The 23,195-nt window shown below is 38.6% G+C and overlaps 3 protein-coding genes across 3 annotated transcripts; 1 reads left to right on the forward strand and 2 right to left on the reverse strand.

Annotated features, from left to right (window-relative positions):
- Positions 1–858: 858 nt before the first annotated feature.
- LOC133741155 (high affinity nitrate transporter 2.5-like) lies at positions 859–3,392 on the reverse strand. The gene is made up of 2 exons (XM_062169107.1): positions 1,992–3,392; positions 859–1,498 (listed from the first exon to the last, which is right to left on the reverse strand). The coding sequence occupies exons 1-2, from the start codon at positions 3,122–3,124 to the stop codon at positions 1,090–1,092; spliced, it is 1,542 nt and encodes a 513-aa protein (XP_062025091.1). The 5' UTR covers positions 3,125–3,392; the 3' UTR covers positions 859–1,089.
- A 12,261-nt stretch (positions 3,393–15,653) lies between these two features.
- On the forward strand, positions 15,654–17,574 carry LOC133725460 (uncharacterized). Its single transcript, XM_062152731.1, has one exon. It carries the CDS (start codon positions 16,254–16,256, stop codon positions 17,289–17,291), a length of 1,038 nt encoding a protein of 345 aa, XP_062008715.1. The 5' UTR covers positions 15,654–16,253; the 3' UTR covers positions 17,292–17,574.
- Positions 17,575–18,981: 1,407 nt separating this feature from the next.
- Positions 18,982–22,376, reverse strand: LOC133725461 (PHD finger protein ALFIN-LIKE 4-like). The gene is made up of 5 exons (XM_062152732.1): positions 22,141–22,376; positions 21,138–21,170; positions 20,078–20,306; positions 19,512–19,644; positions 18,982–19,384 (listed from the first exon to the last, which is right to left on the reverse strand). The coding sequence occupies exons 1-5, from the start codon at positions 22,250–22,252 to the stop codon at positions 19,109–19,111; spliced, it is 783 nt and encodes a 260-aa protein (XP_062008716.1). The 5' UTR covers positions 22,253–22,376; the 3' UTR covers positions 18,982–19,108.
- Positions 22,377–23,195: the final 819 nt, after the last annotated feature.

Here is a 23,195-nt window from a genome sequence, read left to right on the forward strand (position 1 = left end):
TATCTCTCACCTTGAAATTGAGTCTGACTCTGCCATTTTAGTGCAGCTAATGCAGAAAGCTGAATTCTCTCTCCACCCTCCTGGTTCCCTCCTCAAGGGCTGCTCAAATATTATGGATGCTATGGGGAATGCTCAACTCTCTCACATCTTCAAAGAGTGCAATATGACGGCTGACTCTTTGGCTAAGAATAGCATCAATCATGAGCTTGGTCCAATCATTTTTGAGTACCCTCCTGTTCATGCTGCCCAGGCCTATCTTGATGACATCTCTGCTGTCTCTAGAGCAAGGAGATGTTCCTGCTCTAATTCTTAGCTTTTCTGTTGTTTTTGCTTGGGTCTTTTAGGCCCCGTTTGTAACCAAAAAAAAAAAAAGATATCGAAACATGCGAACAGTTACTACAATCACAATTTTTTTTGTCTTTTTACTTGTTGTTTTTTATTTTTTACTTTATTGAAGAGAATCAAGGATAATATTTGGATAACCAGTTATGGTTAGCCAACTGTAACCACTGCAAGTGGCCTAGTGGTTCTTGCCTAGTTGGATGTGCTCCCCAATCTAGGTTCGAACCCCGAAGCTGTCAAAGTGGCCAGACACTGTGCTGCAATGTACAGTTGGAGCATTTCACATGCGCCAAATGGGTTTATCTTGGGCCTAGGAAGCCTTTGGGTTCCCCTTGACAAAGTCAAAAAATAGTTAGCCAACTGTAGCCAATAACAAGAGGATACGTGTCCAGTTAACAAGGATAATACTCATAGTAATTGAGGTAGAATATTCTTCACATTCTTGTCAAACACTTTTAGCTGGTTATTGGACACATGTTCTCTTATTATTAGCTACGCCATAGCTGGTTAGCCAAGTATTATTAGAGAATCAAACAAAGCATTTTTTTTTTTGTTTTTTTTTTTTAGTATCAAACAAAATTCTCTAGCCACAAAAGTACTATGTATACAGAGAAAAAACAAATCATTGACACATGCGTAAGCATGTATTAAGAGGCTAGTATAGTCATTATATAGTATCGATCAATTTTAAAGCTACCAGCATCAGTCCCATTATTTGGAGCTAGCTTTTGGTTTGAAGCTCCAAGCTTAACAGTTGATGTAGTACAAGCTAGATAAACAAGTACTGTTGCCTGTTGGTCGAATATCATCAGAGGTCCTTGTTAAAGAGTCCGATTTTCCCCTTTCGCTTCTGCTGTTCTCAGCAAATTTCACACTTGCGCGATGAAAACCTTTCTCCTTCTCCACTGAAGTCCATTCGGACATGTAGTACTCCTCTTCAGTACCGGTGTTTATAGATGATGGAGCACTCAACATTCCACCCCATTGCGGGAAATATATTAGCGTCAATGGGAGAGTGCAACATATGATCATGACCCCCATTAGAGTAAGCCCTGTTTCTTTCGAATACTCGGATCCTTTGAAGAAAATAAGTTGGGTCATAACTGCACCCAAGCTTCCACCACCCCCTATCATACCAGAGATGACACCTAGTGACCTGAAAACAAGATTAAAATTATAATCAAGCCTAATGATGCACATATATATGGATTGCATATGTTAACTTAAACCGGAGGACAAAATGTTATATCCTTGATTGTTGACATGTCAAGCAACAATTAATCAAATACACTACTAAACATTATCAAATCCATCAAATACCCCACACACACACATATCCATATAAAAAATAACAATTCCATAACCATAAATAGTCCTATACTCCTATGTACTTTGAGCATTCTAATATGGAAATTGCATTCATCATCATATTGGGACATCAACATAGCATAAACTATGGGGAGTGAAATCTACACTCTCCATTTTACAATCCACACCCGATGTTTTCCTTTTTAGTAACTTAAAATTTTATCTTTAGTAACTTAAATTGTCTTTTGTTAAGAATTTCAACCAAAAAAGAAAAGAAATTAAATGTAGATTTCACTTTCCTAAACTATATTTATTTTAATGTGTCAAAGTTGAAAACGTACCTTCTGGAAACAAAAGGAACCACTCCAAATGTAAGCCCACAAGCACTTTGGCAACACAAGGAGAACAAAATCATGACACCAATAGAAGCCTTCACAGAACCAACTCTTCCAAGAATCACACAGAACACACCCCCCAAAGTTTGCACCACCCACAAAGTCCACAGCCTCCCCCTCATCCCAAACCTCCTCGCCATCAAATCCGATAAAACCCCTCCTGTCGGTCTAGAAACAATATTGGCCAACCCGAAAGTCGCCGCTATCATCCCTGCAGTGTGAAGCTTGAGATTGAATCTGTCGTAAAAGTACTCAGCTATGATATTATCCACAGTGAGCTCAACACCAAAGCAATAGCCATATGTCAATGCCAGAATCCACCCTCTGTAATTTTTAACCCCGTGCCAGAAAACATTCGAGAACTTGTCTTTCGGTTTGTCACCGGACTTCTCCAACCGGTGGAAGTTACCGTCCGGCATGTCCTGCCCGAAAAGCAAGATTGCAATTGCGGAGAGCATCTGAAACACGGCAGGGATTTGAAACGCTATTCGCCAAGCAGTGAACTTGGCAGCACCAACGTTATGTTGAATGATGCCAAACACAAGTGGCATGATCAGCTGTGTCGCTCCACCACCAAAGTTCCCCCAACCTCCGGCAAATCCATTTGCCGTGCCGACCACCGGAGGTGAAAACATAGAGCTCATCCAGAACAAAGTTGGAACAAAGTTGGCCAAAGAGATACCGACGCAAAAACGCAAGAAGAGAAAAGAAAATGGGGACGAGGCCATTGAGAACAAGAAGACAGCTGGTGCGGTGAGGAGTAGGAGTGAGGCAGAGGCGAGGCGCGGTCCGAATAAGTCGGAAAGAGTTCCCATGGCTATACGGGCAAAGACTGCGCCGGAGACCGAAGCGATTCCGGCTTTGCCGATGCCGGTGGTGGTGAGGTTGAGGTTGTCCCGGATTATGGGGAGTAGAGGTGCTGCGGCAAAAGTGGTGAGGAAGCATGAGAAGTATGAGAACCAGGCTAAGTGAAAAGCTCGCATGTGAGGTTTGTCTATGGAGAAGATTCTGAACTCTGTTGCCTTGTGATCAGAGTCCACGGGCAGAGCAAACTTTGGGGACTGGGAATCGTATTCCATGACAGGATTTAAGGAACTAACTCACTCACTCTATAGGGGTATAGAAGAAGATGGAATTTTGAAGTTATATAGACAAATTATGAGTGAATAGACTATCTGACTCTTAAGAGAATTTCGTTTTCGTCTTCCAAAAAAAAGAAAAGAAAAAAAAAAGACAATCTGACTCTAGGTTTAACCAAAAAGGATGTCATGGAATCAGGCTTGATTCCTTGTTGACTTTTTCTTCTCTCTCGTGTTGTATTTAGCATTAGCCTTTTAAGCATTTAGGATGTTTTACATAGTAAATTAATTATAATGATTAAGAGCATTTATCTAAAGTTTAGATATCAAGTTTAACCATATTGTGAATATACCTATATATCCTCATATATGCTAAATAGAGTTCGAGAAGTTTGATTTCGAAATCACGAGTATCTCATACCAATCGGTCGGAATAAACAATGAGATGTCCTATTGAACGTACTAAAGAGGCCAAAGGCATTACAATTCCTTAGAAAGCCGACTCTAAAATACAAGACCAATTAAAAAGTAAAACATGTCAACGACTTCCAAATACCAGCAGGTTGAAGAAGAATCACCATGTATTCTTAATTCGTATATGGTAATCTCTTAAAATATATACGACGCAAATGACTAGTTTAGCTAGGACTACGTGGATGATAATGCATGCAAATCCAAATATTACAAACCAAAAACTTGTTTGTATTACATACAGCATCTTGAAAAAGAAAGAGAAGTAACCCTCATCTATGGAGGAGGTAATTTCCCTATATATATGGAGGACTGAAAGACCACTCGTATATTATCGTGCTCTTCCCATCACTATTGAGTTGGAAACTCCTCCACTTATAACCTATAAGTTTGTACTTAGGTGGTAAACGCATATGATTTAGTTGCATATATATTAATATTTCGTAATTAAAGAACTCATGGAAAGGACAATGGTGAAGACGATGGAGGTACCTTTTTCATCCCAGCCAATGAAAGATGACTAATTTGTCTGAAGTCCGACCTCACAATCTAACATATAGAATTCTAAGTGATCACAAGTCCACAAATTAAGTAATTACCTAACTGGTTAAATTTTTCCACTTGAGAACATTTACTTGAGCGCTAATTAGTGGGTGCTATACTTAGGCCTCGTTTGGTTTACGGAAGAGAAATCAATTCCTTTGTCTTTCCCATGGGGAAGGGAAACTAAATTTTCTGTCAGGTTTCCTTTCCTTTGTTTGGTAAAGCAGGGAAAGTATTCAGAAAAGATAATTTGATTTCCCTTCCGGTGTTTAGTTGGTGCAGGAAAGGAAAGTAAAAATGTATCAATGTTTCAATAATACCCTTGTATTTTAAAATAAAAACAACATCATAAAAATTCAAAAGTACATCAATTTTTTATGCAAGAGAGGGTATTGTTGTCCAAAACTTTTATAATAAATGCTGGGAATTGGGAAGGGAAAATCAATCCCATGGGGTTTGAGTGGAATGATTTCCCCCCCTACTTTCCCCTCTGTCAGGAAAGTATTTCCGGAGTTTGTGGTTACCAAACAAAGGAAAGTAATGATTTTCTTTTCCTGAGTCTTCAATTCTGCGAACCAAACGAGGTCTTAAGTAAAAGTATCAATATACTTAAGTTCAAAGTATGTTGGACCGAATTATCCAAATTCTTTGTTATTTGTCGCATCTCTTTATAGAATATTATGATTGAAACTCTTTGTTAGTCATTATTGACCAAATCGTTCAGTAATAGGTGAAGTTTTGAATTGACGAACAATCAATTTGTCTGATAAACAGTTAAATAGGTATACGACAAAATTGATACCTTTCAATAAAATAGGAAAAGAAAATTTAGATGTTTTGGTCCAGATTGAATTTTGCCCTTGCACGTGGTGTCCTGAAAACCAAACTACAGCTGTCACTTGGGCTTGCAAAAGATGGGGCTTGTGCTTTGAGCCTGAAGCAAAGGGTCGGGCTTAGCAACCTGTGTAATATTGAAGTGGGTTGTCAACTCATTTACTAATCGTATTAAAAATTTGGTTTCTGAATGATTAGAGGAAGTTGTCACGAGTGTTTGCTTAAATGATCGCCATGAAATTGCTGTGTCTCCACATGTAAAAACATATCCTGTTTGAGAGCAACTTCTATGCGGATCAGAGAGATATCCTGCATCAGCATATCCAACAATCGTGGGATTATCAACAGATTTATTTGTATAGAATAAACCCATATCTGTTGTACCACGAAGGTAGCGTAAAATGTCTTTTACGCCTTTCCAATGGGGTGATGTTGGAGCAGAGCTATATCTGGCTAACACACTAACTGCAAATGCAATGTCTGGTCTTGTACATTGTGCCAAATAAAGTAGGGCACCAATAGCACTAAGATATGGTACTTCAGGACCGAGGATAATTTCGTCATCTTGTCTTGGACGAAATGGATCTTTCATAGTGTCAAGACTTTGAACAACCATTTGGGTACTCAGTGGGTGAGCCTTTTCCATACCAAATCTCTTCATAATTTTTTCGGTATAAGCAGATTGATGGACAAGAATCCCACTATCCAAATGCTCAATCTGCAGCCCAAGGCAATACCTTGTTTTTCCAAGGTCTTTCATTTCAAATTCTTTCTTTAAATATTCAACAGTTTTTCCAAGTTCTGAAGAACTTCCAATCAGATTCATGTCATCGACATAAACTGCGACTATTGCAAAAACCAGAATTTGATTTCTTAATGAACACGCAAGGACATATAGGATCATTGACATATCCTTTCTTAAGTAGATACTCACTGAGGCGGTTGTACCACATTCGTCCAGATTGCTTCAATCCATATAAGGATCGTCTCAGTTTGATTGAGTACATATTGCGTGGTTTTGTAGTTGCTTCAAGCAACCTAAGTCCTTCTGGGACTTTCATGTAGATATCAGTATCTAACTCACCGTATAGGTATGCAGTAACAACATCCATAAGTCGCATATCAAATTTTTCCAAAACTACTAAACTTATTAGATAGCGGAATGTGATAGCATCCCTTACAGGAGAATATGTTTCCTCATAATCTATCTCAGGCCTTTGTGAAAAACCTTGAGCAACAAGTCGCGCCTTATATCTTGCAATCTCATTTTTCTCATTACGCTTTCTTACAAATACCCATTTATATCCAACCAGTTTGACATTGGGGTGGTGTTTGGACAACAGGTCCGAAAACACTGCATTTTTCTAGAGAATTTAATTCAGTTTGGATTGCATCTTTCCATTTGAGCCAATCATATCTCTGTCTACATTCATTAACAGAGCGAGGTTCAGTGTCATCGCCTTTTATTATTTCAGTAGCTACTGCGAATGAGAATATATTGTCTATGATCATATCTCTACGATCCCACAACTCATTGGTGTACACATAGTTTATGGAAATTTCCTTATTTTCAGGTACCTGAGCCTCTTCATGGGCTAGTGTCTCACCGATATCATTTTCCTCTTCTGTAGTCACAGAATCATGAATTGTGGATCAGACATTAATGTCTTGCCCAATATTCTCTTCAGGGGCGATTTCATTTGGATTCAGATGTGCCTTTGATTTCCTCTTTCTGGGAACTGAATCTTTTGAACCTACAGGTCTGCCACGCTTCAGGCGTGCAACAGATGGCTCATTGGCCGCCACATTATTTTGTCCAATTTGGACATTAATTCTTGCCGGTGCATTTATTGCTAGGATATGTGATATTGTCACTTTTGTTGTGTCAGTGAATGCATCAGGCATTGTGTTAGCAATATTTTGAAGGTGCAGAATCCTTCGTACTTCAATTTCACTTTCTTTAGTACGAGGATCAAGATGAGATATAGTGGGTACAGTCCACATTAATTCACGACGTTCATTTAGAACAGTCTTATCTCCCCCTAACGGCGGGAATATTGTCTCATCAAAATGGCAATCTGCAAACCGTGCAGTGAAGGTATCACCCGTCATGGGTTCTAAATACCGAATAATGGATGGTAAATCAAAGCCAATGTAGATTCCTAATCGACGTTGAGGGCCCATTTTTGTACGTTGTGGCGGTGCGATAGGCACATAAATAGCACAACCAAATGTTCGAAGATGGGAGATATTGGGCTGGCTCCCAGAAACAAGTTGTAATGGGGAATATTGATGGTTGGCTATGGGCCTCAACCGAATTAAAGCTGCTGCATGCAAAATTGCATGTCCCCATGCAGAAACTGGCATCTTTGTTTTCATTAGCAAAGTGCTCGCTATTATTTGAAATCTCTTAATAAAAGCTTCTGCCAAACCATTTTGTGTATGAACATGAGGAACCGAATGTTCAATTTCAATTCTCATAGACATGCAATGATCAGCAAAGGTTTGAGATATAAATTCACCAACATTGTCTAAACAAATGGACTTGATAGAGTAATCCGGGAATTGAGCTCGTAATTTAATTATCTGAGCAAGTAGTTTGGGAAATGCCACATTACAGGTAGACAAGAGGCAAACATGTGACCATCTTGTAGAGGCATCAACTAGGACCATAAAATATCGAAATGGTCCACAAGATGGGTCAATAGGTCCACAAATGTCCCCTTAAATTCTTTGTAGAAAAGATGGGGATTCGATATCTATCTTTGCATAAGATGGTTTAACCACTAATTCAATTTCCCTTGTGAGCAAGCTTTGCAAGGGTTGCTTGGCAAAACAATATGTTTAGTCATCAATGAATGTCCATTGAAATTTGTAATGATCCTATGCATCCATGGTGGATCTGGGGTGACCCAAACGGTCATGCCAAAGCATAAAAGTATATTGATTTTTGAACTGCTGGTTCACAACATGGTATGCCTCAATTGGTTTAATGGTTGTGTAATACAACCCAGATGATAGGGCAACCAATTTTTCCAATATCTGCTTTTGACAATTTTTATTGGACGTATGCAAAGATATTTCACACAATTATCATTTGTGGTCTCAATGTGGTATCCATTTAAACGGATATCTCTAAAACTGAGGAGATTTCTTCTGGATCTCGAAGAGTATAAAGCCTCTTGAATGGACAATTGAGTTCCATTTGGTAGCCTAATGTGGGCTCTTCCGGAGCCTTCAATCAGGTCTGTAGGACCTGAGATAGTAGTCACATTGGCTTTAGAAGGTGTTAAAGTGGAGAAATAAACCCGATCGCGAAGGATCGTATGTGTAGTGGCACTGTCAGCAACACATATATTTTCTCCATCCTTCATAACTTGAGAGCACCCGAAATCTCTTTCCATGCCTTCATAAAAAGAAATAATAACAATTAATCAATCTGACTAAGGCATAATATTGTATTTGTTTATATTCTTATTGACAAAACAATTTAGTCATTGAGTTGGGCGCCAAAAAGAAATATAAATTTCTCTTTTTTTTTTAAATAGAAGTTGATTTCATTAGATCAACAGCCAATAGGCTAGAGTCTACCATAACTTACATAAGCAAAACTCGGCAAGAAAATCCGAACTAAACTATCTAAGCTAGAGCAGATCATTAAAATCTCTGGGACGCTCACATTTAAGCGAGCCTATACAAGAATGAAAAAACTTCACCTCCTACGGAAAAGAAATCATTCAACTAGTCCCTACTTGCCAATCACGCAATTGTGGTACAAGCAAGATACTAGAAACGTCATAGAAGACTCATAGAAGTTAATCCAACCTCACACAGGCTCAATACCCTAATAAATTAGGGCCCAGACTGCCTTGACTTGAGCCCAAGCCCAAATCAGATCTTGCCCCTGCCTCATCAGCCCACGAGTGAGCCCAGGCCCAAACCCGAGCCAACAACGTAGGAGACGCCGTGCTCTTCTGCACCTTTGCCTCCGCTGCCATCATGTTCTCCGGCGGCAGACCTTTCCACATCAACTGGCCGAGCAGCAACCTAGTCCGCTGCAGCAATCCTCGACCACGCCACACCGAAGCACTAAAGAAGCCCACCGACGTCTAAACCAGTTCAGCCTCCGAACTCCAACCCACCATACCGCCGGCCGCCGCAACGACTCGCCCTCTGTCTGACCGACAGGAACCAAGGAGATCGAAGATCCTCCAGACCCTGCCGCCAACAACCCCCGGAAACCAACATCTTCCAGATCCAAACCAAGATTCTCGCGACCATTGACCACGAACACACCAGAGGCCAGATCGGCCTACTCTACCCGAGGCGAGGGGAGATTGCCGCCATCGCTTTCTCGAGCGCTAGGGTTCGCTCGCTTTCGTCCGCGCATCGCGGAGCTCTGAGTTCGTATATTTAATTTATAAATATAAATTTCTCTTTTTTCCAAACGGAAGTTTAAATAATAAAAAATAATCAAGGAAGACTAGTTAGAAGTAGTTTTAAATACAACTTCCTACCGATAACTATAGTCGCAAGACATAAAGTCATTGAGATATCTACTTGTGATAAAATGATAATTATTGGTGATATTCCTTGCACAAAGAAAAGTACGTAATTAAACATTCCATGCACGAGTTGGTTTCACTGATCTTTATCTGCATGCTGTATTACTACAACAAATATTCTACTTTGAAAAACGTTAAAAAAGATTCTATGATGATTGTATGTGTGCATGCACGCTTGAACAAGGACTTCTTTTTGGACTTTTTTTTTCTTTTTAGCAAGACCAGAAAAAAAACTGTGAAAGTTATAATTAAACCATAATTAGAGACAAGTAGAGTAATTATCATAACAAAAAAAATGGAAATTCAAATTGTTCGGGAAGAAAAAAATATATAATAGAATAGAAACAAGTCAGACCTCCAAATTTGCTCTTTAGACCTCTCTTTATTTTTGTAAAAATTTAATCTCCATTTTATCCCTCAAGTAAAAAAAGAAGAAGATTATAACAGAAGAAGCAGCACAACAATCTTCTCTCCCTCTCCCCATTCTCTGACTGAAGCTTAAATTGTCATTGGAAGGTGGAAGTTTATCAGTTGTCGAATGCAATTTTTTCTAGATTTCAAACTACATGGACAGAAATTTATTATTTTCTCGTTGTTGAAGACTTAGACTTGTTTATAAAATATGAAGTTCTAGGCTTCTGGCCTTGTTGACTTAATTGATCTTGGCTAATTACGACATATCTAATACGGAAAGCTTGGCATATCTTAGGGGAACTTTGTATTATGAAAGGAGCTTCAGCTTGAGTCTTGAGGAAATGGTTTTCTCATGTGGATTAATTTTTTCTTTTGCAGTAGAACAGATCGACTCCTCCATGCATTAATCAAGTACTATTTTTGCTCAACACAACATTTGATCATTTCGCACCTACTGTATCGAATTGAGAAGGTAATATAAGGATGGTGGGTGGTGACTCATGTGGAGGTTGCTAGAACGAAGATCGAAAAGGTAATTATAAGGGTAAAATAAGAAGTTTAATGGTAAAAATTAAAATGGGAGGTCCAAAGAGTAAATTGTGAGGTATGAATAGAACCACCCTAGAAACATTCTTCTTTTATTGAACTTCCAAACTAGAGAGCAAAATACAACTAATAAAAACATCCAATTTAGAGACCAAAACAAAGGGAAATACGACTAATGCGAGGAAAACATAAAGGAAAAAGTGCCTAAGCATAGGCTAACAACTAGTTGTCGTCAAGGACTCCACCACTAGTCATATCATCAAAATTGCTTCCATTGTTCGCAAAAAAAATCTGAGACATCAAGGGGGGTAATGTCCAGAGGCTCAGATGAATCCCAAGGGTCAGAGTGATCAATGTAGTTTGTCTCCACATTTTTCTTTTTTAGGGAAGCTTTATAGAGTGCCACCAAATTTCTGCACGACAGGTACGAACTCAATGGCCTTTACCACCACATCTAAGACAAACACTGTCTTCATTTTTATGAGTTTTGATCATCTGACCATTTCCTTTTATAATCTTGGCATTGTTCCTTGGGCCCAACTGCTGGTTGTACCCCCACGAGCTTGACCATTTTGTTGACTCTGACCACGTCTATGACGACGGTTACGGGCTTTGCCATGCGTTCCACCACGTCTATTGCCATGACCACTAGTAAAAATAGCATTCGCTTTAGGGAATGACTGTGATCCTGTAGGGCGAGACTGATGGTTCTTCATTAAGAGCTCATTGTTTTGCTCAGCCACCAGAAGACAAGATATGAGATCAGAGTATTTGGTGAATCCTCTTTCTCGGTATTGTTGCTGTAAGACCATATTTGAGGCATGAAAGGTGGAGAAGGTCTTTTCAAGCATCATGGCCTGAGTGACAGTTTCTCCACAAAGATTCATTTGGGAGGTGATCCTGAACATAGCGGAATTGTAATCTATCACAGAACTGTAATCTTGAAGGCACAGATGCGTCCTTTCATAACGTGCCCTAGGGAGCACAACAGTCTTTTGATGAGCGAATCTATCTGCCAAGCCTGTCCATAGCTCAAGTGGGTCTTTGAAAATTAAGTACTCATCCTTCAATCCCTGATGGAGATGGTGGCACAGAAAAATCATGGCCTTAGCTTTATTCTGCGCGGACGCTGAGTTTCCTTCCTTGATTGTAGGTGTGAGAGCCTTAAATTCTAGGAACTAACTTAGGGAGTTACCTAGTCAAAAGTGAGCATTCCTCAACCTTGGTAAATACCTATCCCGATTTATAAATGAGTCATAGTCCTGTTCTTCCATTTCGTCATATTTCTTCTACTTCAACTAGAAATCAAATAATTCCCGCTTTTAATTTATTTCTTACCTTTTCAGCATATTTCATTAACAAAAGTCTTTTAGCCTATGTTTACTTAGTTTATTTAAAAAGTCACATTTATATTCATTATCTAGACTCTTTTACAACCAACCACTCAGTTAACGAAACCAAGCTACCTTTGTTCTCTTTTTGGAATAAGCCCACATATGGTGAAGCTCTAGCTATTGCCCAGTCTCTAATTGAGTGATTTAGTCTAAGGGAGAAATATTATTAGGACTGATGGTGGTTTACATGTTCATAATAGGATCAAGGACTCAAGTGATTTGAAGAGTGGTTCTGTGGTACTTGCTGGGAGTTACACATCAAGGATTCCAGGTAGGGGGTCTTCACTAGTTAGAGCTTTTCTTGAAAAGATTTCTATGTTTTTGTGCATACACATTGCATTGTTTTTAAGTGGTGACTTAAGAGTGAAGGGAGCAAAGCGACTACCTTGGGTTTCAATCCCCTAAACCTCCGGAGGGGCTATACTGACTGGAGGACGTCTAACATCCTTTGAGGTGTGGTGTTACTCCTAGGTGGTATGGCGTAAACGGCCACTCTCGCTACTTCTTGCTGGTTGTTTGTGCATTTACTTTAGCAAGTAAGTAGTTGGCATTAAGACCGGTCATCGGTTTGTAGAAAAATGGGTACCCTTCATGCATACTTTTCACTGGAAACTCTCATACAAACTTTAGTTTTCTGCTACTGTTGTTTAAAGTTTTATTGGTACCAACTTCAATTAGTTTTCAAACTTGGCTAGCATTACTTCCTACTGAGCATATGAACGTAAGTGATGCTCACCCCTACTCATTTCAGGTACTGTGCACGAAGTTGAAAGGGAGCAGAACTGAAGTGGTGGCTTTTGGCATTTTGCTGTTTGTCAACTCCTGCCTTTTGAGGTCTTCTATCCTATTTTGAAATCCTGATGTTCTTTGGTGTTTTGAACCTCTATTTTGCTTGAACTTTTGTTGTGGAAAGTTGAACTCAGTGTGTTGTAAATTTGTTGAAAGGCTTACTTCTGCCTCATGTAAATGTCTAGGCCAGTCTTCTTTTGAATCACTCTCAGTGATCTATTTTGAGCCATGTATATATTAAAGGCCATGTTTCTCAGCCCTAATTTGTGAACTAGATTTGCATCCTTCTATCTTATATTTTCAAGTTTCTAACTACTCTTACTAAGCTTGTTATTTCAGTTGGATAAATTCTATTTGTTGTTGTCATTACTTGAAATTTTTCCACAAATTTTAGTGTAAAGCCTCAGATTTCAAACCTCTTTGAAGTCTATTTAGTTTAGCTACCTCGAGTTTATTTAACATCAGACTTCACTTGAGTTTATGTTGTTTCTTTTCTTTCACCAAAGGTTAAGACACGTTGATCCCAAATATCAAGTTTGCAGCTGCCCAAAAACTCAGTTTCGTTATCTTTAGCCTTGCGCATCTTAGGAAGTTTGAGTATTACTTTGTCAATACTTAAGCTTCGTAAGATACGCGGCGCTGTGACGTCAACAAGTTTTGGGGCGTTACAGTAGGCCCAAGGTTTTGGGCTTCAAGATGAATCTCGACATCAAGGGCCCAGGACATGTAGTTCTTGCCAAAGATGTCAAGGGCGACAAAATCCAATTTTGTCAAATTCATCATCTTCCTGCCATAATGAAGATGACGTATGTTAGGATCCATATATAGTGTTAGAACTACAGGTTCTTAACAAATAAGCAATCAGTGTCGAAACTTCAGGTTCGAAAAATGAACATTGGATCGCAATTATATGCACGAAACTTCAGGTTCGTGTTCTTATGATTAGAACTTCAGGTTCTAAAATTTCGTATTTTTGAACTTCGGGTTCAAACAAATATGTACTCGAAACTTCAGGCTCGAGTAGCAGTAGTGAAACTTCAGGTTCACTTGTATTATGAATATTAAGTATGCTTGATAAAACATATAAGATAAATTTAATTAAATAAATATTAGATATGCGATAAGAAATGAAACAGCAAAGATATATCCATTACGTTAATAACATATATCTTATATACATATCGTGACAACATTGAGATAATCATGCAATAGAGATAATCATGCACATGTATCACAGCAAACATGGACATCTATGAATATAAGAATACATAGGCCATCAGAAGATATGTTGATCAATTGAATCAAGATTGCATGGCATCAATATATATGGTGATGACGTGAAAGATATTTGCAAAGCTCAGTTCACCAGTAAAGTAAACAAATGGGAATTCTAAAAAGAATGAACTCATAGATCACGTTTTATAGTTCAAGGCAACGACGTTGCACCATAAAACATCTGGATCATCATAGAGTAAGAATAGAAGAGCAATTCGTGCTGATAACGTGTTATAAAGTATTGACTTATTTTGTAGAGAGTAAGAAATGTATAAAGAGAGATGAGGGGAAAATGGAGAAGTATATTATTTAGTCTCAGAGGCCTCCCTTATATAGAGGTAGGGTTTACATGATAAGTGTTCAGACTATTGAGATATTACATGTAGGTCTCTAACTAATAACGTGGACAGCCACATAAGAAATAATATTTACAACAAAACTCAAATCCAACCTATTTATTAAACGGGTTACTCGTTTCCAACCCGCTTAACTCATAAATAAATAGGTCGTGTCGTGTTGGACAAAACGACTCATTTAAGGGTTAACATTGTGACTGATTTAACTAAAAAAAATGCATAAATTGATTAAATTCACTGAAAACTCCACAAGAAGAAAAATATAAATTATTATATATAATTCATAAATAATTAAATCTTATAATGATGAAGCAAAATATTTCAATTTGTCTAATCCTAGGATCAAATACTCTCAACGTCCAAAATTTCAAGAAGAAGTATAGCATAATCGGGTTATACGAGTTTACTTCGTGTTGGCAAGTTGACCCTTGATTTGCGGCCGATCCACTTTTTAATCGTGTGGGTTCAACTAGTTTTATTTCGTGCGGGTTTCCTTTCCATTTTTTTGAACACCCTTCTTCAACTTTTCTATGCAACAACAATTTTAAACGGTGATTGTCAGTGTGTTTATAGAAGAAATGTATTTTGATGTGCTTCATAGAACAAAAAAAAAAAAAAAAAAAAAATTAGATTTAAGTCATTTCAAACTTCAATGTGCATCAAACGGGTATGAAGCTAGTACTATTATTAAAAGAATATCCCTTCGATAAGAGCAAATGCACCCCCAATGATCTTGGACGTTCAAGACAAGCCCAAAAGGCCAAAAAGAAAACAAGTCACAGGCACCCCAATGTTTTTTTTTTTTTTTGACGACCTGAGGCCTTCCCAACCAAGCCCACTGGCAAGTCTTGGACTTTGACTTGGTCTGACCAATATGGGCAGATGGGCTTCTGGCGTAAGATTATGGTTGTTGAACATGGTGGGACCATGCATATTTGAATTAGTTTTTCTTGTTCTAACGTGGCACAATGAGATTGATGGAGATGAGATAAAAAAAATATCATTGCACAATAACCATTTGAGATGTGATCCAAAAAAAAAAAACCATTGGATTAATTAGTGAATGATTGAGAGGCCAATACCTTGCCAATTTGGGGTGCATGAAAAAATTGAAAGGCAAAGACAATATTAGTGAATAGTGCACAAATGGGAGGCAAAACCTTGCCTTTTGCCTTTGCGTAAAGCCTCTTTGGGGTGCGTGCGTTTGCTCTAAAGGTCGACAAAGTTTTTAAGCTTCAAGGTCAAATTTGTATTTTCATGTGAAACGGATAGGATCACACGTCACACGCTGTCGCTGGCTCGGACACTCCGCCTCCATCGTCACCTTGGCAACCGAACAAATCCCAATAACCCTAAACCTGGCATGTCAGAAACTCCCTAATCCAAAACCGACACGTTTCAGTTACCGGTTCCTCTTCCTCCGCACTCACCACTAAAAACCCATTTCCTCTTTCGCCTCCTGCCTAAAATTAAGTCCGGTCACCCACCTCTCTCTCTCTCTCTCCTCCTTTTAGGGAACTCTATTCTCCGTTTGATGTTCTTCACTTCTTTGGAACCTTAGCTTTGCTCCACCGGCGAGGTCTCCGGTTTCCGATGACCTCTTTTCCGGTAAGGTTCTTCGGCTGTACCCCAAAATGTTAGACGCATTCGGCGGTCCCCTTTTCCGATCCAATACCTGGTTCCACAGGAGGAAAAAGACGCTCATTCGTTGATTTGGATCTCTTAAATTCAATCCATATCTGTGTATCATATTTTAAACGCTTTTTTTTTTTTTATTGTTGTACAGCGCCAATAATTAGATTCGTTTCCAGTTTTGTAAATTTTGTACAGTTAGGATTATAGATTCGAAGAGGTTTGGTGAAATTTCGATTGAAATTTGATAGGTTTTGGTGTTAGGTTTTTAAATTTTTTGGGGTGAAAATTCATCTGGAAACTGGCTGAAATGAACTTGAGAGCCGCCGAGGATGAATCGGCGAAAAAAGAGATTCATATCCCGGCCGAAATCGACTGGGAAATGCTTGATAAATCCAAGTTCTTTTTCCTCGGAGCGGCGCTCTTTTCCGGCGTATCGGCGACTCTCTACCCTGTCGTGGTTTTGAAAACCAGGCAACAAGTATCTCAATCTCAGCTCTCGTGTATCAAGACGGCGTTTTCGATCGTCAGGCATGAAGGATTTCGGGCATTGTATAGAGGCTTTGGGACTTCTTTGATGGGTACAATACCTGCCCGGGCGCTGTACATGGCGGCGCTTGAGATCACCAAGAGTAATGTGGGCACTGCCACCGTTAGGTTAGGGTTTTCGGAGTCGTCCGCTGCCGCAATTGCCAATGCGGTTGCAGGGTTGAGTGCTGCGATGGCGGCTCAGCTTGTGTGGACTCCAACTGATGTTGTGAGTCAGAGACTGATGGTGCAAGGCGGTGTGAATCCGAATGCGAAGTTTCCTAAAGCGTCCTCTTGTAAATATGTTAATGGGTATGATGCTTTCCGGAAAATTCTTCAGACTGATGGGCTGAGGGGGTTGTATAGAGGGTTTGGGATTTCGATTTTGACATATGCACCATCCAATGCGGTTTGGTGGGCATCATACTCTGTTGCTCAGAGGATGGTTTGGAATGGAGTTGGGTGTTATTGTAGCCAGACGAATGAGAATGGGGTTAATGCGTATAGACCTGATTCGAAGACAATAATGGCAGTTCAGGGAGCCAGTGCAGCCATGGCGGGTGGCATGTCAGCTTTGATCACAATGCCACTCGACACGGTCAAGACGAGGCTGCAAGTTCTGGATGGGGATGACAATGGGCGGCGCGGACCAAGCATTGGGCAGACTGTTCGGAATTTGGTTAAAGAAGGCGGGTGGATGGCTTGTTACAGAGGATTGGGGCCAAGATGGGCTTCAATGTCGATTTCTGCAACCACCATGATCACCACCTATGAGTTTCTCAAACGGCTCTCCACTAAGAATCAAGAGGTTTTTACCTGATGATCGAACTAGAGAGACTCAGATGCCTTCTTCTAGATCCTGCTTATTTTTAATGTTGTCATTGTTGTTTTCTCTTCTTGCAAGCAAGAAGTTGTCTTTTTTTATGTTTATGTGAACCTGCACAGGTTGTTGATCATCAATTGTAATACAATGCAGGTTTTTATGTTATCCCCTAATTGCTGTTAAACCAATGGGGATCTTTTACAGAATCGGAACTTTTCTGGTTTACCATATAAGAAAGCTCAGTCACATAACACTAGTGATTCAATGTTTCTGAGAATCATTCTAATCTCTCGAGGTAGCTGAACCTTAGAGCAAGTTCACCCGTTGGGTCACCTACTATTCACTGCTTTTTAGTGTATATTTTCACTCTCTGGGTCATGAAATACACTGTGTCTGGGACCCAGGGCACGAAATACACTGTGCAGGTCACCATGGTGACCTAGAAAGTGATCCAGGGTGACCCAGGTCACGAAATACACTATACTCGTGACCCAGAGAATAAAATAACACATAAAAAGCAGTGAACTTGCTCTTAGAGCTACTGCTACTCTGCTGGTGGTATGTCGGTATGTACATTGAGTTTATCTTAGATCTCAAGTTTCGACCAAATCCACCAAGTTGGTGGAGTAAAATTCTAGATTAAGGATGTGGTTTCCTTGTGGATAAGTCTAGATTAAATGGTGGGGGCTCTACCAAACTTTCAATTAATCAGGGGGCCACCCATCACATCAATATTCCACCTCTACTTTTTTATTGTGGTTTATCCATGACGGGTTCATTAGATGGTTAGTCTAATCCATAGTTGTGTCCCATAACTTGTTTATTTAAGGAATCGTTGGGATACAGACCAACTTGGTTTTCACTTGTATTATATACTGTATGCAAATCAGGATTTGTATGATTATGTGGCCCATGTGCTGGATGTAACATTGGGAATTGCTAGTTTTATATCACAATCCATGAATTATACATTAAATTCTCGGGTACAGACTCACTTCATTGTGAAAGAGTTGTCTTATACGACAAGAGTACTTATTGAAATTTTTTAGAGGGTAAAAATTAATTAATCTATCAAAATTACGGGTTGAATTGAAAAGACAAGGTAATGCAAGAAGAACTATCAAATTGCTGTATATCATTGGCTAAAAACTGTTACAAACGAGTTTTTGTGCAAAATTCACTTTGTTAATCAATTAATATTTTCACGTGTGAAATGTGAATGCTAGAAAAGATCCTAAAACATTAAAAAAAAAAAAAAAAAAAACCCCTAAAATATCATAAATTATAAAATTATTTGCTATTTTAGAGGATCGAGCTCAAAAGCCCAAATGCTTGTAATTTAGCAATTTACATGTTTAGTTTCCAAGTTATTGAGTAGATTCCTAATGGTTTAGACGCTTCATATGTTTTAAATAAGGGAACCTCAAAAACCTATTCTTTCATAAATTTCTGTTTTGACTCCCGCTTCAAATTTAGCCTGAGCTAAAACCCATTAACATAAACTCCTGTGTTTTAGTGAAATTGCAAGTTCTTTTATGTCTTAATATAAATATTAGATAACATCTGGTGGAATATGGCCTAAATATCGGGGAAGGTTAACCCATGCGAATTGGAAACTCTTTGGTCTTTTTAAAAATATCGAGATTATCATCGATATTTATACTTAAGAATTTAGCAATGTACTGCAGTACTAAAATGCTAAGAATTACATAGAAACATTAAACAGTCAAACGTTTTATAATAATAAACAACAAGCTATCACTAATGTGTTCTGAAAGTATGTTTACGACTAGAAAAAAGCCATTAGAAGAAAATTACATTGGGCGAGCCCTCTTGTTGCTGCATGAAGGGCATTTGTACTGCTTAATCTGCTTTGCTTTTGCAGGGGTCACCTTCACACACTTCATGTGGAACCACGTCTCACAGAAATCACACAAAATCCAGGGTTCATCTAATGAAGATGGCCCGCCTCGGCCACAAGCTCCACAAGTCTCTTCTTCATGTTCGTCTTCCTCATCTTCGTCTAACCCCTCATCTTCATCTTTTGCTGGCAGCACTTCCAAATGTCTTGCTTGGGATTCTGATCCTCTCTGCTTTTTGGTCACCAACAGAAAAGAAAATAAAGCATGTTAGTTTATAAAGAAAGAATAATTAGGATAAGCTTCCCCCTAACTTTTGCATAAGTGCTAATAAGTATGCACAGAAAAGTTATTTTACCGCTTTGGAGTTTGACTTGGATTTGTTGCTACCGTGGTTTGAAGATGGCTTCTCCTTTACTTCCTTCTTTGCAGTACCAGTCACAACTTCAAATATTGTTGGAAGTTCATTTATCATGCTAAAAAGTTTCTTCCTGCACCACCAAACAGCAATAAGTTATAGAAAACAAAATGAAGCAAATAGTCAATCTCACAAAAAGATAAGGCAATGAAACATAGAATATTCTTTAACTTGTAACTGAACTTCACAAATCAAATTAACCAGAAGTCATCGAAAACAAACGCCCTTGTTTCCTTGTTCCTTTTTTTTCTTTTAAATGATGGGGAAAACCCAGAAAACAAAATAGAGCTAGAAGCTGGTATTTATTTCAGTATACCTGAAGATCCTACGAAAATAAAACACTATGAAAACATAATATGCAAGCATCAACATTGGTTCTGTACCATAGACTATTCTTTACCATCGGGCCAAATCTAACCAAATTAACTCTCCACCCTGGGAAAAGAAGAATTTAAATTTGAACAGCTTCAACTAACAAAGAAACTCTATATAGTTGGTGGACTCACCTATCAACCTTATCGAACCCAAATCTGGATCCAAAATAGAAGGCAACAGAAAGTAGCCATGCATCACTGTGGACAGCAACCAAAGCTAGCCAGTCCTTTTCTGCCATACCATCTCTTGCAAAGTTGATACCCAGTGCAGGCTCTGGCAGCTCCGGAGGCACTTCTTCAGCAGGTAAGTTGACTTCCCATTGCTCACTAGGGTATCCATACAAGGAAAGATTCTCCTTCTCTGTAAATAGAAAACAACTCAAAAACACTAGTTGAAAAAAACACTGGAAACATAGCCAAAAATAAGAAGTAGCAATCAACAAATGACAACTGATTGGAAAATTCGATTAGATACAGCTTTTGTTGTTAATAGCTTGATCTTCAAAGATTAGAAAGCAATTCGAAGATTTTATAAGGCCTGGTGTGTGTGTGTGTGTGTGTCTATAGAGATATTTAGGTATATGATTGGTCAAAAAATAGTATAAGGGCTAATCACTCATGCATAAAAAACCAAAAGGAACAGCACAAACATTGTATAAGTAGCAACAACAACAATCAGAATTGTCACCATTACTTCATAAAAGCCTCATCCAGAATGTAGCATCTCTAAATTTGAAAAGACGGGTAACTCTCCTTTGACTACAGCTCTAAAGAAATCTAAATTTCACAACACAAATAAAGCTAGCACTCAGAAAAAATTAAGATTTCTTTCTTCGTTCTCCAAAATCACTATTTGGCTGATTTCAATTAAATAGTATTTCACCAATTTCAATATATTCAATAATTGCATCATTCAACAACTTCCAGAACAGAAATATTCGACACTAGAAATTCGAGCAATGGAAAGGACTTAAAGTGTCCCTTTTTTTTTAATGTGACATCACAAGAACCTTGAACATGCTCATTTATGTGCACGATTGCTAACAGAAACTGAAGATGATATTTTGTTGCAGACCTCTCATTTACAGCTCCAAGAACAAAGGAACAATTTATATATTGCACAGAAGCTATTCTACAACTAGGTCCCACATTTACAGAAGCATTTAAAAAGCACACAAAGAAAAATACTTACCAGGATCACACTGCTGATGGAACTCTTCAGCATCTGCAATAAAAAATGTAAAAGCGTGTAAATCACTCAATCAAAACAAAACAAAAATCAGTTATTACTGTAAACAAGTAAAGCTCCAACAAATTTTTTTAAAAGCAAACTGAAATGACCCATTATGATAGAAACACACAGACACAAAGAAACGAAACAGATTTAAAGCAGTGTCCTTTTTAGTCACAGCTCTTATCACACATGCTAAGAACTTCTTTACACTTTTCTTTTTTCATTCCCTATGTTTTCTTCACATCCAATGATCCCAATAGAGGTTGATTTTCTTTTCATAAGAATTCACCATTTAGGGTTATAAGGGACTCAAGTTTCCTAACATTAAGTCTAAACCTGCAAACACATGTCATCCTCTAATAATACGTTGGACGATGAAATGAAGTATCGTTTTAGCCACTTTTCTTAAGGAATTCCCTGAAAACTAACACTGAAGCTACAATACAACGTACGATTCCAAGATCAAAATAGTTCATCCTGTGTTCCTCAATGAACTCAACAACCATCTGAAAAAAAGGACCAAATGAAAACAAAGCTCAAAACTTTACTCCTAAATGAACTCAATTCACCATTCCTTTATCCATTTCTTCAGATACAGAACACAGATAACCAAATAAGCCAAATCTCAATTCCAAAATGCAGGAAAAGAGTTATTCCCCCATCACCCTAGAACTGCACCTCAATGGAATAAAGCCACATTATTCCGAACCAAAAAAAACATCACTTTACTCTACAATTCCTTATTCTGCGTAGTTTTACTTCCTGGGCTATCTGTCCGCAACCAAATTCACAACAAGCTAGACCCAGTAAGAGACAAAAAAAATAGGGCAATTTCCAATTCAAAATTCAAAATTGAAAACAACAAAAACCCCAGAATCACCAATTGCGTTTCTGGGTGTTCTGAAAAGGCAAAGTAGAAGCTAATTGAGCAGAAATTGAATAAAGGAAAGGGGTAAAATACCAGTAGTTAGAGCCTTGATCAAACCAGTCCGGCGGCCCTTGAAATCTCGGAAAACCTCTTCAACGGTGCGAGGATTATAGGCTGCTGCGGCGCCAGCTCCGTTCAAAGCCATCTCTCTCTCTGTGTTTCAGTCAGTGAGTGCGCTCGGAAAACCAAGTCAATAAGTTATTATTGAGTCAGAGCCAGAGTTTATATCAAAAACGCAATATGTGAATTTTGTTAGCCTTCGCCTTCAAACCTTCTTTCTTCTTGTGTTATATCGATCTAGACTTTTCTACCTTCCTTTTTCCACATTTACCCTTTCTCTAATTTTTATATTCTTAGGTCATCATTATAACATATAAATTTTTTTTTTTTTTTGGACTGCGACACCCTCCGACGGTGACGCAGTTCTCGATAGCCTATATCTAATAGCTAGCATTGTCATCGGCTTCTTGTACTGACGGTTGGTTTTTTTATTTTTGCGGTGAGATCTTTTTTTGTTAGGTCTGAAGTTGTCCTCTACTTGTGTGTTTCGCTCCTTTGTCTCTGACTTTGGTTGTGAAGCCACTTTTGGTCCCAGTCTTGCTAATGTTTACGATATTGGTTAGACCGTGGGGGGCTTTCAGATTTTATGTTGATTTTATTTTGATCTATTTTTTTCAATTTGAATTGTTATTTTGGCTGTCTTCTTGTCTTTGCTCATCAGACAATAGTAAATGGATCTATGTTTGGAATTCGTTTTTAGAGAAATTCTTAGGTAGGGCAAACGTACCAGCCACGTGGTAAGTCCAGCCAATCACGTCTCTTTATTTTTTAATTGTATTCTAAAACAATCCATGTTTAATTATAATGAAATACCCAAAACACCCCCTTGCATAAGCAATGATTGACCGGACGTGGCGCGCCACTACGCCAACTTTACCTAAGAATCTGTCGTTTGGAATTCGTTTTTAGGTTAGTTGTTGGTGGATTTTGACTTCAACTTGGATGGTGGATTCTTAATGAGTGGTGGCACTAAATAGGGAAGATGCACCATTTGTGGGACACGTTTTAAAATATAAGGATGAGTATTG

This window comes from Rosa rugosa, chromosome 1 (genome assembly GCF_958449725.1).
Source record: "Rosa rugosa chromosome 1, drRosRugo1.1, whole genome shotgun sequence".
Classification (NCBI taxonomy): domain Eukaryota; kingdom Viridiplantae; phylum Streptophyta; class Magnoliopsida; order Rosales; family Rosaceae; genus Rosa; species Rosa rugosa.

Excerpts from the sequence above, each read along its gene's own strand:
- LOC133741155 (XM_062169107.1), bottom strand. The coding sequence starts at position 3,124 with ATGGAATACGATTCCCAGTCCCCAAAGTTTGCTCTGCCCGTGGACTCT. Across the intron at positions 1,499-1,991 it reads GTTCCTTTTGTTTCCAGAAG|GTCACTAGGTGTCATCTCTG; the intron begins GTACGTTTTCAA and ends TCTTGTTTTCAG.
- LOC133725460 (XM_062152731.1), top strand. The coding sequence starts at position 16,254 with ATGAACTTGAGAGCCGCCGAGGATGAATCGGCGAAAAAAGAGATTCAT.
- LOC133725461 (XM_062152732.1), bottom strand. The coding sequence starts at position 22,252 with ATGGCTTTGAACGGAGCTGGCGCCGCAGCAGCCTATAATCCTCGCACC. Across the intron at positions 20,307-21,137 it reads CCATCAGCAGTGTGATCCTG|AGAAGGAGAATCTTTCCTTG; the intron begins GTAAGTATTTTT and ends TTCTATTTACAG. Across the intron at positions 19,645-20,077 it reads GGGTTCGATAAGGTTGATAG|GAAGAAACTTTTTAGCATGA; the intron begins GTGAGTCCACCA and ends TTGGTGGTGCAG.